This window comes from Pinus tabuliformis, chromosome 3_1, assembly GCF_031772625.1.
Source record: "Pinus tabuliformis cultivar Carrire ecotype Pingquan chromosome 3_1, CPIR1, whole genome shotgun sequence".
Lineage (NCBI taxonomy): Eukaryota > Viridiplantae > Streptophyta > Pinopsida > Pinales > Pinaceae > Pinus > Pinus tabuliformis.
The window spans coordinates 98097791-98110810 of NC_142301.1; the positions used below are offsets into that span (position 1 = coordinate 98097791).

Here is a 13020-nt window from a genome sequence, read left to right on the forward strand (position 1 = left end):
TAATTTATGTAATTTTATGTTCATTATATGTAATAAGTTACTATTCCTAAGTTGTCAACTCAAAGAACTATGTGCCAACTTCATCCAAGCAAATTCAAATGTGAAGAGTGCCAAAACTCCATGCATCATCAACCTGCAAAGAAGAAAATCAGAGTGTAAAGGGAAATTAGCAAGCATTTCAAAAAGGAGAAGTGAAACATTAGAAAGTGGGTTTTAAAGCTAAAGATCAAATTCACTCAAGTATAAAGGCCTTCCTAGCATCTAACTCAACTCCATTTGCCTCTTATCATTTCTTGAGCAAACCCCAAGAGACCATTTTTCACAATTCTGGGCGAAATCAGCAAAACAGAGCAAGCGTTGCGCGTTCTCTTCAGGCCAGAGGCGCTACGCACTTGCCACAAGCGCTACGCATTTGTCCAGGAAAGCTAGAATCGCCTCCTCAGCTCCACCAAAGTTGTATTCAACCTCCCACAAGTAAGTAACAACTGAAGATTACATGTTTCTTCCTCCTAAAATCATTCTCATGGTGTTTTGAAAGTTTGTTGAAGATTTGGTGTTATTTTCACATCTAAACCCTAGTATCTCCCTAAAAACTACCCTTGCACTCTCAATTCCTAAATTTTAACTCCCCTACACTTTCATACACCCCCTACACCTTCATTCCCTTTCCCTAAACCCTTTTATCCCAATACTCTCTAAACCTTTGTCCCAAAACCCTAAGTCCTAGGTGCTACAACTACCTAGGCTCCCAAACCCCCTACATTGCAAACAATTTCCCCATCCCAAAAATCTATCATATTAATACCCCATATCCTCCTCCATTACATACATCCCTTCACCCATCTCCTTCATATTTCCCTTCCCCATTCCCTACTCCCAAAAAACCACATTCCAACAACCTTATACCTCCCTAGGGTTTGATATTAAAACACCATGGCAGAAGAGGAATATAAACCATACAGTGAGGAAGAAGAAACAAAGGGAGAAGAAACAAAGGTCAAGAAAACACACAAAGGAGGCAGAATACTCATATTTGAGCCAATAGATCTCAGGGAACTCTTGGCATCTCCTATGGCTATGACATCCTTCAAATATCTAGGTTGTTATGATTTTTGTGAGCAAATTCAAGCAGTCCAACACCATCCTATGTTGACTAGACTCTTCATATCCAAACTCAAAGACAACCAAATCACTTTAGCAGGTGTCACTTTTACTTTATCTACTGCCATTATATCAGCTGCCACCAGAATCCCAGATGTTGGGGAGAAATGGTTTAAACAAGGTGAGTTGGAGAGACATTATTATGAGCCTTTCATAAAACCAAGGTACCAAAATGAAATAAAGGGTTATTTTCCTTTTTCTCACCTACTAGACAAATATGCTCCAATGATGAAAATTATCATGAAATACTTTTCATGTGAAGGTAGATTTTCTAGGCTTTATTCCTATCACATCCGGCTTTTAATGCATTTCACTAGGGTAAAAATGCTCAATATACCCTACTATCTTTTCCAGAGCATTGATAAGATGGCCTATATTGTCTAGAAAAGGGAGTATGAACATCAAATGAAGAGTCTCTTTCATCATTCCCTCATTAAAATCATAGTCCTTTATCATCTCAAAGAGCTCAACATTGCATGGAGTACCTTCATAGCCAATCCCATATTCATTGATTCATCTATTCAGAATGTTCAAAGTATCCCTTCATCATCTCATCCTTCCACCTCCATTCCTCCATCTCAGCCCATAGATCATTCATCATCATCTGATCAGTCACCCTCACCATCACCTCCATCATCACCATTCACCTAACAGAGATGAAATTAGAGAGCAGGAGCAGATTGAACAGGTTGAGGTCATCAAGCCTAAAGGGGTTGATTTGGGCACTTTGACACACACTTATCAGAGAGGCCATAGGCAAGTGTTTGCCCCACAGATTGTGGGAGGGGCCTTGCCTTCTTCATCAACAAAGCAGGTACAAAAGGGCAAGGAAAAGATGACAGAGACAGAGATTCAGCATGAGGAGGAGGACCTCCATGAGACAAAGCAAGATTTTGACTTGGTTGACCTAGGTGAGCATGATGACAATGAGAGCACAAGCATTGTCATCAAAGAAAAAGATGCACTCATCAGGGAGCTCCAGATCAACCTAGAGAGGTCAAAATACATCATCTCATATTATGAGCAAGAGAATAAGCAGCTTCAAGCCAAACATGATGTCATGGAGATTCAGCTCATCAAGGCAAAGAGGGAAGCAATGAAAGCCAAGGCATTGCTTGATGAGGCCTATGACAAGTATGGTGAACCTGAAGAAGAGCAAGAACCTAGAAAAAACCTAGAACTAGAGGGCTGAAAAGAGCTCTAGAACTAGAGAAACAAAAGGAGGCTGAGCTTGCTAATGAGCTCACATGGAATGAGCAATTTGCCATCTTGATCAATGAGAACCAAGAGCATTGGCTTGATAAGGTCAATCAGCATTTAGAGAAGCTCCTAGACAAAGCTAATCAGCAAAATGAAATTCAGAAGAAGATGGCAAAACACTATGCCAACAGAGAAAGGAATGCAAGGGAAAAACTCAAGGCTGCAAAGGCAAAAATTGAAGCCCTAACTCACCAAAAAGAGAAGGAGAAGCTTGACATACTTGCAGAGGCTTCACTCCAAGCCTAGCTACACCAAACATTAGCTCCTTGACCAATTTTGAAGCCTCTTGGCACATTTTAGCAAATATATCTTTTCTGTGTTTTTTAGGCAATTTAAATATCAGTTGCATGGTCAAACGCGCAACGCCTTTTGGGACACTTTTTGGAGAAATGGAGACCACCACTGGATTCATAATGACACATACATCTAAGAAAACCATGTTTCCAGCCCTGGTTTGCAAAACTGGCAGGTGAAAAGGGCAAAAAACTAGCAAAAAATCATGTTTCTGCCCTCTTTTTCAGCTAGGCACTGCGCACTTGACCAGTCTTGGGAGAATGAAGTTTTGGAGGGTCAAATCAGGTCCATTTTGAAAACTAAAGGCAGATTTGGAAACTAGACAAGATAAGCTTTCCAATGAGCTATCTTGGGCTCAATTTGGACACCGGGAAGGCAGTCAAAAGTTGGTCTGAAGATGGAACTGCGCACTTGACACTGTGAGGGCACACTTGACAGAAAGATGGCGCACTTGACAGTTTGCCTGATTTTTCACTGTTCTTCTCCAGATTTGATTTTCACCTATGGGAATCAACTTTTTACTGATGTAATTGATATGGTAAATGTAATTATGGTCTTTTACTATTACCTAGGGGTAAATACATTAGGTAAATACACTTCATCAAGTCAAATGAATCAGTTTCAATGTAATTAGGGATGAGTCACTTTGACCACCCTACACTCTAGCTATCAGTTCAGATTTTGGTGGAATTGCTCCTCCTCTCATGGATTCGACCCCTGAGGTTGGGAGGAGTTTGTTTTGATGTCTATATCTTCCCTTTCTTCACTCTTTTTAGAGGTTGGACTCAGTTGGATGTTGTACTAGTGATCAGAGACACTATTGTATCAGATTTTGACCAGTTTTAATAGATGAGTTGCAGCTATTTCTTTGGGATACATGTGGTATGGATGTTTAGCATTGTTTCTTCTTTGTGATCATTTGTATGAATGTTTTGTAAGCTCATAAACCATTTCATGTCTATTATATGGTAATTTTCAAGTTGATAGGTAAAATACATGTTTGCTCATGCTCTGTTTTGGGAAAGTTATCATAATTTGTCCATTTTTCTTCAGTTTAGGAAGAATACATCTCATATGCTCTTCCTAACTCCTCATCAGTCTTAAACCATCTCACCAAATCACCTTTTAAGTGCTAAGCCTCCTACCTACCTTGCCCTGCCTACCTTGCCCCTTTGAATGTCTGCAATCATATCTTATTTGCCCTGACCTAACCTCTTTGACCTAATATCCTCATCCAGCAATAACCCAATCAAATCAAATCAAAACAACCTCTGCACTTTATACCTAGCCTAAAACCCTAATCATCAAGCCCTCTTGGCTGTGATCCTTTAGAGAGAGCCCTTTCTGGCCTAGTAGGGCTAGCTACCAGGTCAAAAGATTGGTTTGTGGTTACCTCAACTGGACTCTTCCTCAGCCTTGGAGATCCGGAGGAGTGATAACAGTCTGCAAATGTATTTTTCTTGAACTTGAAAGATAAATAAATTTGAAGAGCTCTCTAACAGGTGTTCCCCGGAGAAGATTGAAAGGGTTTTGCCTGGCTCTAAGTTGACCAAAAATCTGTGTGTATTTTTATGTGTGTTGCTGGTCTGGTTATGTCCATATTTATTTTCAGCATGTGTTGACAGTCCCATGTGTTTTAATCTGAAAATTTCATTTCCAGAATTCTATATGTTGAATGTATGTTTATGGTAAAGGGTATTTCACTGAATGGGAGTGATAAGGTGAAACTAAAATCGGGTTGGGATTGCGGAAACTTTTTTTTAGTCATCAAATTTCAACAGAAGTGAAAGAACTTAAGTCAAAGAAGCCTAAGAATGAAGAAGTAAAAGATCTCTACTATGACTAAGATGATCTTCTTCTCTAGAAGGTATTTTCCAAATAATAGATAGGGTGCAATTTAAATAAGATGGGATGCATTCGATTAGAAAACATCATGATTAAAGCATTAATACTAAGAGCTCATGACATGAGAAGCAAAACGTATGTCTGGTACAAATCCTACTGATTACAAGGAATAGGAAGCTCTTAGTAAACCTCATTGATACTTATAGAAAGAAGCAGAGGTCATCATCAACTGGGATCATCATAGTCAATAAAGGAAACATCTGCCAGGTAAGGATATAGGAGATTCTCAAATTTCTCTGATGGAATCCTTGTCAAAGGACTCCCCGATCTAGAAAGGAAGCAAAATGTTTTCTTCAGGAATTCCAACTCTTGGGATTCAAGGGATGATGATATAATGACATAACAGGAAAGCAGGATAAAATCCTTTCGAATGAAGCTACTACAAGAAGGTTGGATGACCGAAAGAATGATGAGGTATGTATGCTTGCATAGATTATTATAAAAGTCGTGTCATATGATTGCAGATAATATGGATCACTATTTCCATCCTGGGAAATATGATCAAGAAAAGAAAGGATCTCCTCCTCCGAAAGATTGCAGCAAAAGTCACACTAGATGAAATAAACATATATATATTCTCATATGAATCATGAGGAAGCTGACTACAATCAAGGAACTATGATTGGAAGCTCCTAGGAATAAAATGTGTGATAAAAGAAAGGAAGAGATTGGAATAATATGCAACGAAAGAAGAAGGCATTCAACATCTGAAGTCCAAGAAGATTTAACTAGAAGATCTCCTGGAAAGATGTGAAGACTCTGATGGAAGTCGAAAAAAGGTAGAGACCCTTAACAATGGTTATTTGTGGGAGATGTGTCAATCTACATGCAGGATGTTGATACTTACAAGGAGATGTCATGGTGAAAGATCATCACAAAGGTAATTTTGAGTTGAAGTGTTCATAGATTATTTTTGAACTAATATCTGGTTGGGTTTATGTAGGACTATCAAAGGAAAGATCTGTACATGACTTCCAAGCAAGTCATATAGAAGGATGTAATGTCCTTCCGAAATATGGCATGAAAGAAGAATTACATGAAGCAAAGCCAGATGGAAAATCTGAAGGATCACTTTCTGATGAGTTGAGGACATGACTGACTCATGGATAAAAAGTGATGGATGATATGTGCCCTATATAGAAGTTCCCAAAGATGAAGACTCCTTGACAAAGAAGAAATTCATGACATCATAGGAAGGAGCTCTTCAAGCAACTGGTTGTTTCAAGATCTCCACATGAGGAGTTGTGTTAGGTCCCTAGTTGAGTGGGAGCCTGAAAAGAAGTTTCTTACTTGTAAGAAACTTGGAAATTCCTAAGTAGGAAGCTTAGGTACATTCATTTGTGATAAGGAATGAGTACATTCCTTTATTGGAATATGTCCTCCTAGTTTGAAAAAGAGAGATAGACATGTTGTTATGATCTTCACCTAGGAAGACAGAATGGAGGATTGTGTAATCATTTGGCATCCCATACTCTTTGGGGATGAGATAGGGCATCCCATGGAAGAGTAGTCGTGGAGAACCGATATTCTTTGACTGAGGAGTGCAAGATAAGAATACTGGGGAGTGCAAGATAAGAATAGTTCTCATGGAACATAGCCTAAGTGAACCCGTGTGGGATATTTTCCTAGAGAGACAATGATGAGTGTGTCTATAAATCATTGGTCTCGCCAGCATTGGGCTCAATATCTTGTGGAGAGATGGAGTTTTTAGTCAAGGCCTTGCTATATAACAATGTTGGTTGATATGATGCTATACAAATGAGTTACAAGTCCGAATTCTTCTTATGAGAGATTCTTCAGATTGAGAAAAGTCCAAGTGCCATTATGAATACCTCCCTAGTTAAGAGGGAGTGTTGAAAAGTGTAACTAGCTTCTATCTTCATAATACATGTAAATATGATTTTATGTTATGAGATGTAAATAAGAAAAATGAAATTATTTTATTGACTTGCTTCATGGGTTTCATGAGCAAGGATTTTGTTTTTGAGTCAAGACTCCCATTGAAAGTCTTTAGGATTTATTTGTCATCTAGTCATAAAATGTAAGAGTCATTGTCATGTAGTGACGTCATGTTACACTTTGTAAAAGGTTATCTTGTCTATGTAAAAGTATCCTCCAAGAACTTGTCACCCAACCTCTTCAAGTCGGCCTACAACGATGAAGGAATATGCTAGAACAAGTCGGCCTAAAGACCCATTGAAGACGTGTATAAATAGCCTAACTCGGCCTCATTTGTAGACACACATTTCGGACAAGCAATTCGATCTGATTTCAGCTAAAGAAGTGTGAAAACAAGGCAGAAGAAAGGTACGAAGAGAGGACTAGAAAGAAGTGCAAAGAAGAGGCAGAAGGAAGGTGCGAAGAAAGAGAAGTTTCTTTTGGGCATACGAAGAGGATTCTTCTGGGTATGCAAAGTAGAATTCTTCTGCAAGTAAACAATGAGCATTCAGTCAAACACTAGTCTCTCCTGCTATAACTCATGGAAGTGCAATAGACTAGAGCAACCCTCCAGAAAGGTAAGAATCAACACCATGAAGCACCCAAGACCATCAAGAGAATCAACCATCCTCAAGCAAAGAAAAATAAGGTATGTAACCCTGCAAAGATGTTTTTACCACTCATGTCAATATGAGGGGCAACAACGTAAATATGGAGTCCTCTTGAGTCCAATAGATATAATTATTTGTACATTTCTCTTATAATAAAAATGATGCCATACTGTATTTTTTCTGCTAACTGTTATTATCTCCATGTGTAATGCCTGTTGTCAGACTCATGAATGTATCTCTAGTTTCTCTATTTGCTCTCTTCATGTGCTTCTGAATCTCATGCTCAATGAGACTTTGATTTGAACATTATTAAGACAGTGGAAATTATAGCAACACAGAATGGGCCGACAAAAATTTCTAATAGTCCTTTGCATCAACTTGTCAGGGCAGTTAATTCGTCTGTAGTTGTGAAGCTTCATTAAAAATTGTTTATCATTGTCTGATTGTGAATCAGGTCTCCTGGAATTAATTAGAAATGGAAACTTCTCAACATACTCAGAAACAGCTTTTCTTAAATACTAAATATGCTAAATAAATGAAATAACAGAAACCTAGCCAAAGCACATAAAGCGAATGAAAGAAGGCATACCACCAGTGATCCAAAAACTTTCATCAAGAAAGACCCAGCTCCTTTGAGTTTGTCAGGGTTTTTCCCATTTGCTTCCATTTCTCTATCTGCCTGCAATAAGTAACATTTCTAGTGTCAAACCAAAGCACAATATTTGGATATACCAATTCAATTCTTACCATTTCTGCAAGTGTCCGCATTTCATAGACAATTGTATAAAGAGCATCAACTGCCCATGCAGTTTCCCAATTTCGAAACTCCTGTAGAAAGGCACTGCATTTAAAGTTAAGGGTGTGGTCGTTAATTATGGTCCCTGTATCACCGAAGATTCTTGCACGATGTTACAAACAGAAGATCTAAACACGTCTATGAAACAAGGATACTTTGCAGACTTTTCTAGAGCATAATAAGCATCTATATAGTTCTTAGATTGAAAACTCTGCATGCAACGGATGTGTTGCTGAAGCATGTCACCAAGCTGTGCATACTTCTCCACCTGTTTAACCAGCCTGCTTATATCCTGCACAAAAAGTAACCACAAAGGCATTTGAGACCACCATTATGTCAAGCTTCTAAAACCCAAACTAAAAAAATAAAAAAGTTCTTGTATAATCACAATCCCAAACTCACACTCCCTAGCCAAGATAGGTGTAATCAGCGTCAAGGAACTATCCTGGCCCCAAGCTACACAATTGTACAGACCAAGAGGGCCAACCTAGAGAATCTACCATGATAAGGTTTAGTTGTGTTAGAAGCTAAAATTGGCTGATACAGAACATTCAATCAAATATAATCCCTGATATAGTTAGTTATGGCTGCAGTTAGTGTTGTATGCTGAAAAGTGATATTTAGCAGTGAGAAAGCTAATGATAACAATATCTCAGAGAGCAGGATGATGTCCAAGGCACAATCATTCGCATCATTTAGGTCTTGGACTGGTGCATCATTTGCACAAGGCCAATCTGTGCAATGTATTGTTTAAATAGACAAAAGCAATTTGTTCATAACTAAGACCTCAAAACCTAGTCAGTCCAATCCTACAAGATCATCTAACAGTCAAAAAAAATCCCATGGTCAATGGGTTACTAGGCACTTTACGATGTAGCATGTGAATTAAACAATATGCAACCTGCACATAAATATTGCCACAAAGTCGCATCCACTCCATGGAAAGCAAATGATATTGTTACAAAGAATTTCTGAGGGTCAATGAATGAGTTCATGAGAAAGACAAGAAGAAAACAATTAAATTAATGTCCATAAATGACCAAATTAGGTCAATAGCACTCAAAAGTATATCAAGTCACAATGGAAATCCAGGGTTGCCGATTCATTATATTAATTACAGAGAGATATAGACTAGTTAAAGAACAAATAACAAAGGGGCAAACCTTAGAGAATGAAGCAGAGACCAATCATGTGTAAGAGGAGATGAAGAAAAAGCACTCATGTAGTAGATAAGATACATAATATAAGATAGTTTTATTAATGTTCAACAAATGATTACAATAGTAGGTCAATGGGACTTAGAAGTACAATCAACTGCAAGTACATTATGGGACTGCAAAAGCAACTACTATCACCAATCTATAAGAAAGTGGAATAGCTAAAGAGTTAAGCAATAGTAAACAAAAAGAAGACAAATACAACACCCATACAACACCCATGTCAAATCACAAAAAGCCGATCAAAAAAATGGTAAACAGGTGTTGATTTGGGGTAGCATCGGATGTGCTCTAGCCACGAAATTTGGTGGAGAGGCTAAGGCACATGAGATCTCCAATACCCAGAAAGGGTTTGGGCAGATTCTAAACAGTTTGAGAGAAATTAAAATAATTAATATTTTTAACGGAGTTTCTTAGTCTAAACTTAGGGAAATTAAAATATTAATGTGAATTAATATAAAACTGTGTTAGAATGGTCCAAAAGTCACGGATCAAGCCATATCTAATCTTAGCGGTTGATTAGGGACTTAATCTCGGCCGTTGATCTGTCAACGAGAAAAGGATAAGAGGAGGCTTGAGGGTCACTTGGAGAACACACCAAGAGATCAAGATTTCGACTTTCTGGGGTTGGGTTTGCTGAGAAAGTTGAGAGAGTGATCAAAGTTGCAGCTGAGGGGCAGTGAATACAGAAGCAGGGAGGCAAAGATAGCAACGGGAGGATCAGTGCAGCAGCCAAAACTGCCGGGAACAGCCGGGAAAGCTGACGCAGAGGGCAAAAGCCAGAACTACTGGGAACAGCCGGAACTACCGGAACAGTCGGGAAAGCTAACGCAGATGGCAGAAGCGGGAACTGCTGGAACAGTAGGGAAAGTTGACGCAGAGGGCAGAAGCCGAAACTACCGGGAACAGCCAGACTTGTCAAGAACTGTCGGAACTACAAGGAAAGCTAACGCAGAGGGCAGAAGCCGAAACTGTCGGGAACAGCGAAAATTGTTGGGAATTGTTAGGACTGCCAGGAAAGCTGACACAGAGGGCAGAAGCCAAAATTGATGGGAACAGTCGGAACAGTCGAGAACTGCAGGAACTGCCAGGAAAGCTGACGCAGAGAGCAGAAGAGGCTAACGCTAGGGTTTCGTGGGGCAAATTGGAGCTGTGGAGCTACCGAAGTGTTTATCCGGGGTTTCAACCAGAATATCTACTTCCAAGTAGAGAGGTACTACTGCCGAGATTTTACTCTATTGGATGAGCCGAATTTGGTACCCAGATTGTATTCTAAAACTGCTTAATAAATCAAACCCTCAAATAGCTGCACCAATTTTCTCGCATTGGGTTTTTCCGAGGACATTAGTCCAAAAACAACGGTTCCACTTGTGTGCTTGTTTCTGTTTCCTTCAGTGGATGGTTTGTAATATGTTGAGCATGTACTTGTGTTTATTTTTAGTATTTACATGGTAAATAACTTGTTAATTAATTAGAACACGTAGGAAGAAATAAACCAATAAGTACATGGAGGGTTTCTGACGGTTAGACTTAGAAACTTCAACATGGTATGAGAGCGTGGTTGCAGATCATAGGAGAATTGAGGACATCAGCCGAGCAGAGCAGCAGCAGCAGAAAACAATTGTCCTGAGTGACAGAAGTTGTTCCTAGCAGAGTAGACGCAAGGGAAGGAGTTGCAATGCCTGCGTCATCGAGGTTGAGCCAAGAAGAGGCAGCTCAGAGGTTGAGGAAGGCAAAGATAGGCTCACGCAGAGCCACGCAAAGGCCAGGTACGCAGTTGGCTAAGGAGGCTAATTTGTTGGTGTCGGGATTGCGCAAAGCCTAGGAGCTCTAACTTCGTTTTGTTGGGGTTTAGGAGGCTGTGGGTAAGTTGCAGAGTGGAGTTGGTCGGGTACTACAGTCAAAACAGTACCTAGCAGGGCAAGGCCAAGGAGGAGGGAGTTGCTACCGAGGGTTTCTAGACGAGAAATCTGGATCAGTGGTGCGGCTGCACAAATGATCAGAGAAGGGGCATCTCGACATTGGCAGAAGGATTGCCAGAAGGGAAATCGAGGCTCAGAGGGAGTCACATCGAGAACTTCCAGAAGGGAAGTAGAGGAGCAGCAAGATGACAGTGAACGAGGTAAGAGACCAGGACAAATTGGACAGAGCCTCAAACTTCGTAGTTTGGAAGGCCAGAGTCTAATCCATTCTAGATAGAAATCGTGTCAAGCACTTTGCCTTGAGGACAATAGCTATCCCGGTTGACGTAGCTGATAACAAAAAGTACGAGGAGGCAATGGCGAGGGCCAAGAGCATCATCCTTGACAAGGTTAAGGACCATGTAGTACCACATATTGCCGAAAAGGAAACGGCACATGAAATGTGGGAGGCCCTAAAGAAATTGTGCCAGCATACTTCTGTGCAGAGAAGGATGTTACTAGAAAATCAGTTGCAGTCATACCAGATGAAGAAGGGAGAACAGATCGACCTCTTCCTCAAACGATTGAAGGAGATCCGGGATCAACTGACTTCCATAGGATGCACGCCAGATCCAGAATTGATGGTAAGAACAACACTGAACGCAGTCTCTGAAGACTGGGAGGTGTTTGTCCAGAGTATACTAGGCAAGGCGACCCTTCCAGATTGGGAGGAAATGTGGGCGGCTCTTCGCCAAGAAGAGATCAGAAGGCTAAGCAAGACGGGAAGTAGCGGCAAGAGGATCAGAATCAAGAAGGAGGAAGAGGACGATGCTGCCCTAGCATCTGAGAGAAAGTTGGAGAAACGTAAGAAGAAGGACCTCTCCAAGGTCAAATGCTTCAACTGTGGGGAGTTGGGTCACTATGCGATCCAGTGTACAAGGAAGAACAGTAAGGGAGAGACCTCTGAGACCAAGGCTATGCCAGCAAGGGCAGAGAAGGAAGTGGAGACAAACGATGACTGTGCCATGAGTGCACATACGCCACTTGAGAATAGCTCCCAGACCCTCTGCATAGCTCCCAAACCCTCTGCGTCAACTCCTGCCTCTCTACGTCAACTCCTACCTCTCTGCGTCAACATTGGGCCTCTCTGCGTCACCCACGCAGGCCCTCCAATGACTGCACAATCTATTGCCTCTGCGTCTGCCTCTCCAACCTCTGCGCTAGTCTTCTGGTGCTGTTCTCAACTCTCTATTCTGTACTCACTGCCTCCTGCTGCTCTCCAAACCACCAGTTCGAATTTCTCAGCTAACCCCGCTCCAGAAATCAAACTAATTGCTCTCCCTCAGTGTGTTCTCCAACTGACCCTCGAGCCTCTTCTTATACTTTTCTCGTTGGTCCATCAACGGCCGAGATTAAATCTCTAATCAATGGCTAAGATTAGATTTGGCTTGATCCATGACTTTTGGAACCTTCTAACCCAATTTTATATTAATACCCATTAATATTTTATTTTTCCTAAGTTTATACTTAGGAACTCCATTAAAAATGTTAATTATTTTAATATCTCCCAAACCTGGTACAATCTGTCCAAACCATTTCTGGGTCTTGGAGATCTCATGTGCTTTACCCTCTCCACCAATTTTCATGGCTAGAGCACATCTGATGCTACCCCAAATCAACATCATCATTGCTCTGCTCTACTAGAGTGAGTCACTAGACCTTACCACTCTCCACTGACAAAATTCAATTCAAAGGTAGAACCTCAAATGATCATAGATCAAGTTGTTGAACACCATGCATCCTAGTCTTCAAATGATCACAGATCAAGTTGTTGAACACCATGCATCCTAGTCATAGGGAGTGCAGTGGTACATAATGCATCCATCGGTAGTGCTATGGTCTCTAACCACTTTTCCCAACTCATTGGCCAGATGAGA

The 13020-nt window shown here is 40.5% G+C and overlaps 1 protein-coding gene across 2 annotated transcripts in view; it reads right to left on the minus strand.

Annotated features, from left to right (window-relative positions):
- Positions 1 to 13020, minus strand: part of EER5 (proteasome family protein) — a 185198-nt gene that overhangs the window by 131488 nt on the left and 40690 nt on the right. Inside the window, exons 2-4 of one of the 2 annotated variants that reach the window (XM_089412525.1) lie at positions 8121 to 8257; positions 7917 to 8010; positions 7759 to 7848 (exon numbers count right to left, since the gene is read on the minus strand). In XM_089412525.1, the coding sequence (XP_089268651.1) occupies positions 7759 to 7848; positions 7917 to 8010; positions 8121 to 8257 (321 nt within the window). The remainder of the gene's footprint in view (positions 1 to 7758; positions 7849 to 7916; positions 8011 to 8120; positions 8258 to 13020) is intronic. The other variant, XM_089412526.1, reaches the window with a different exon arrangement.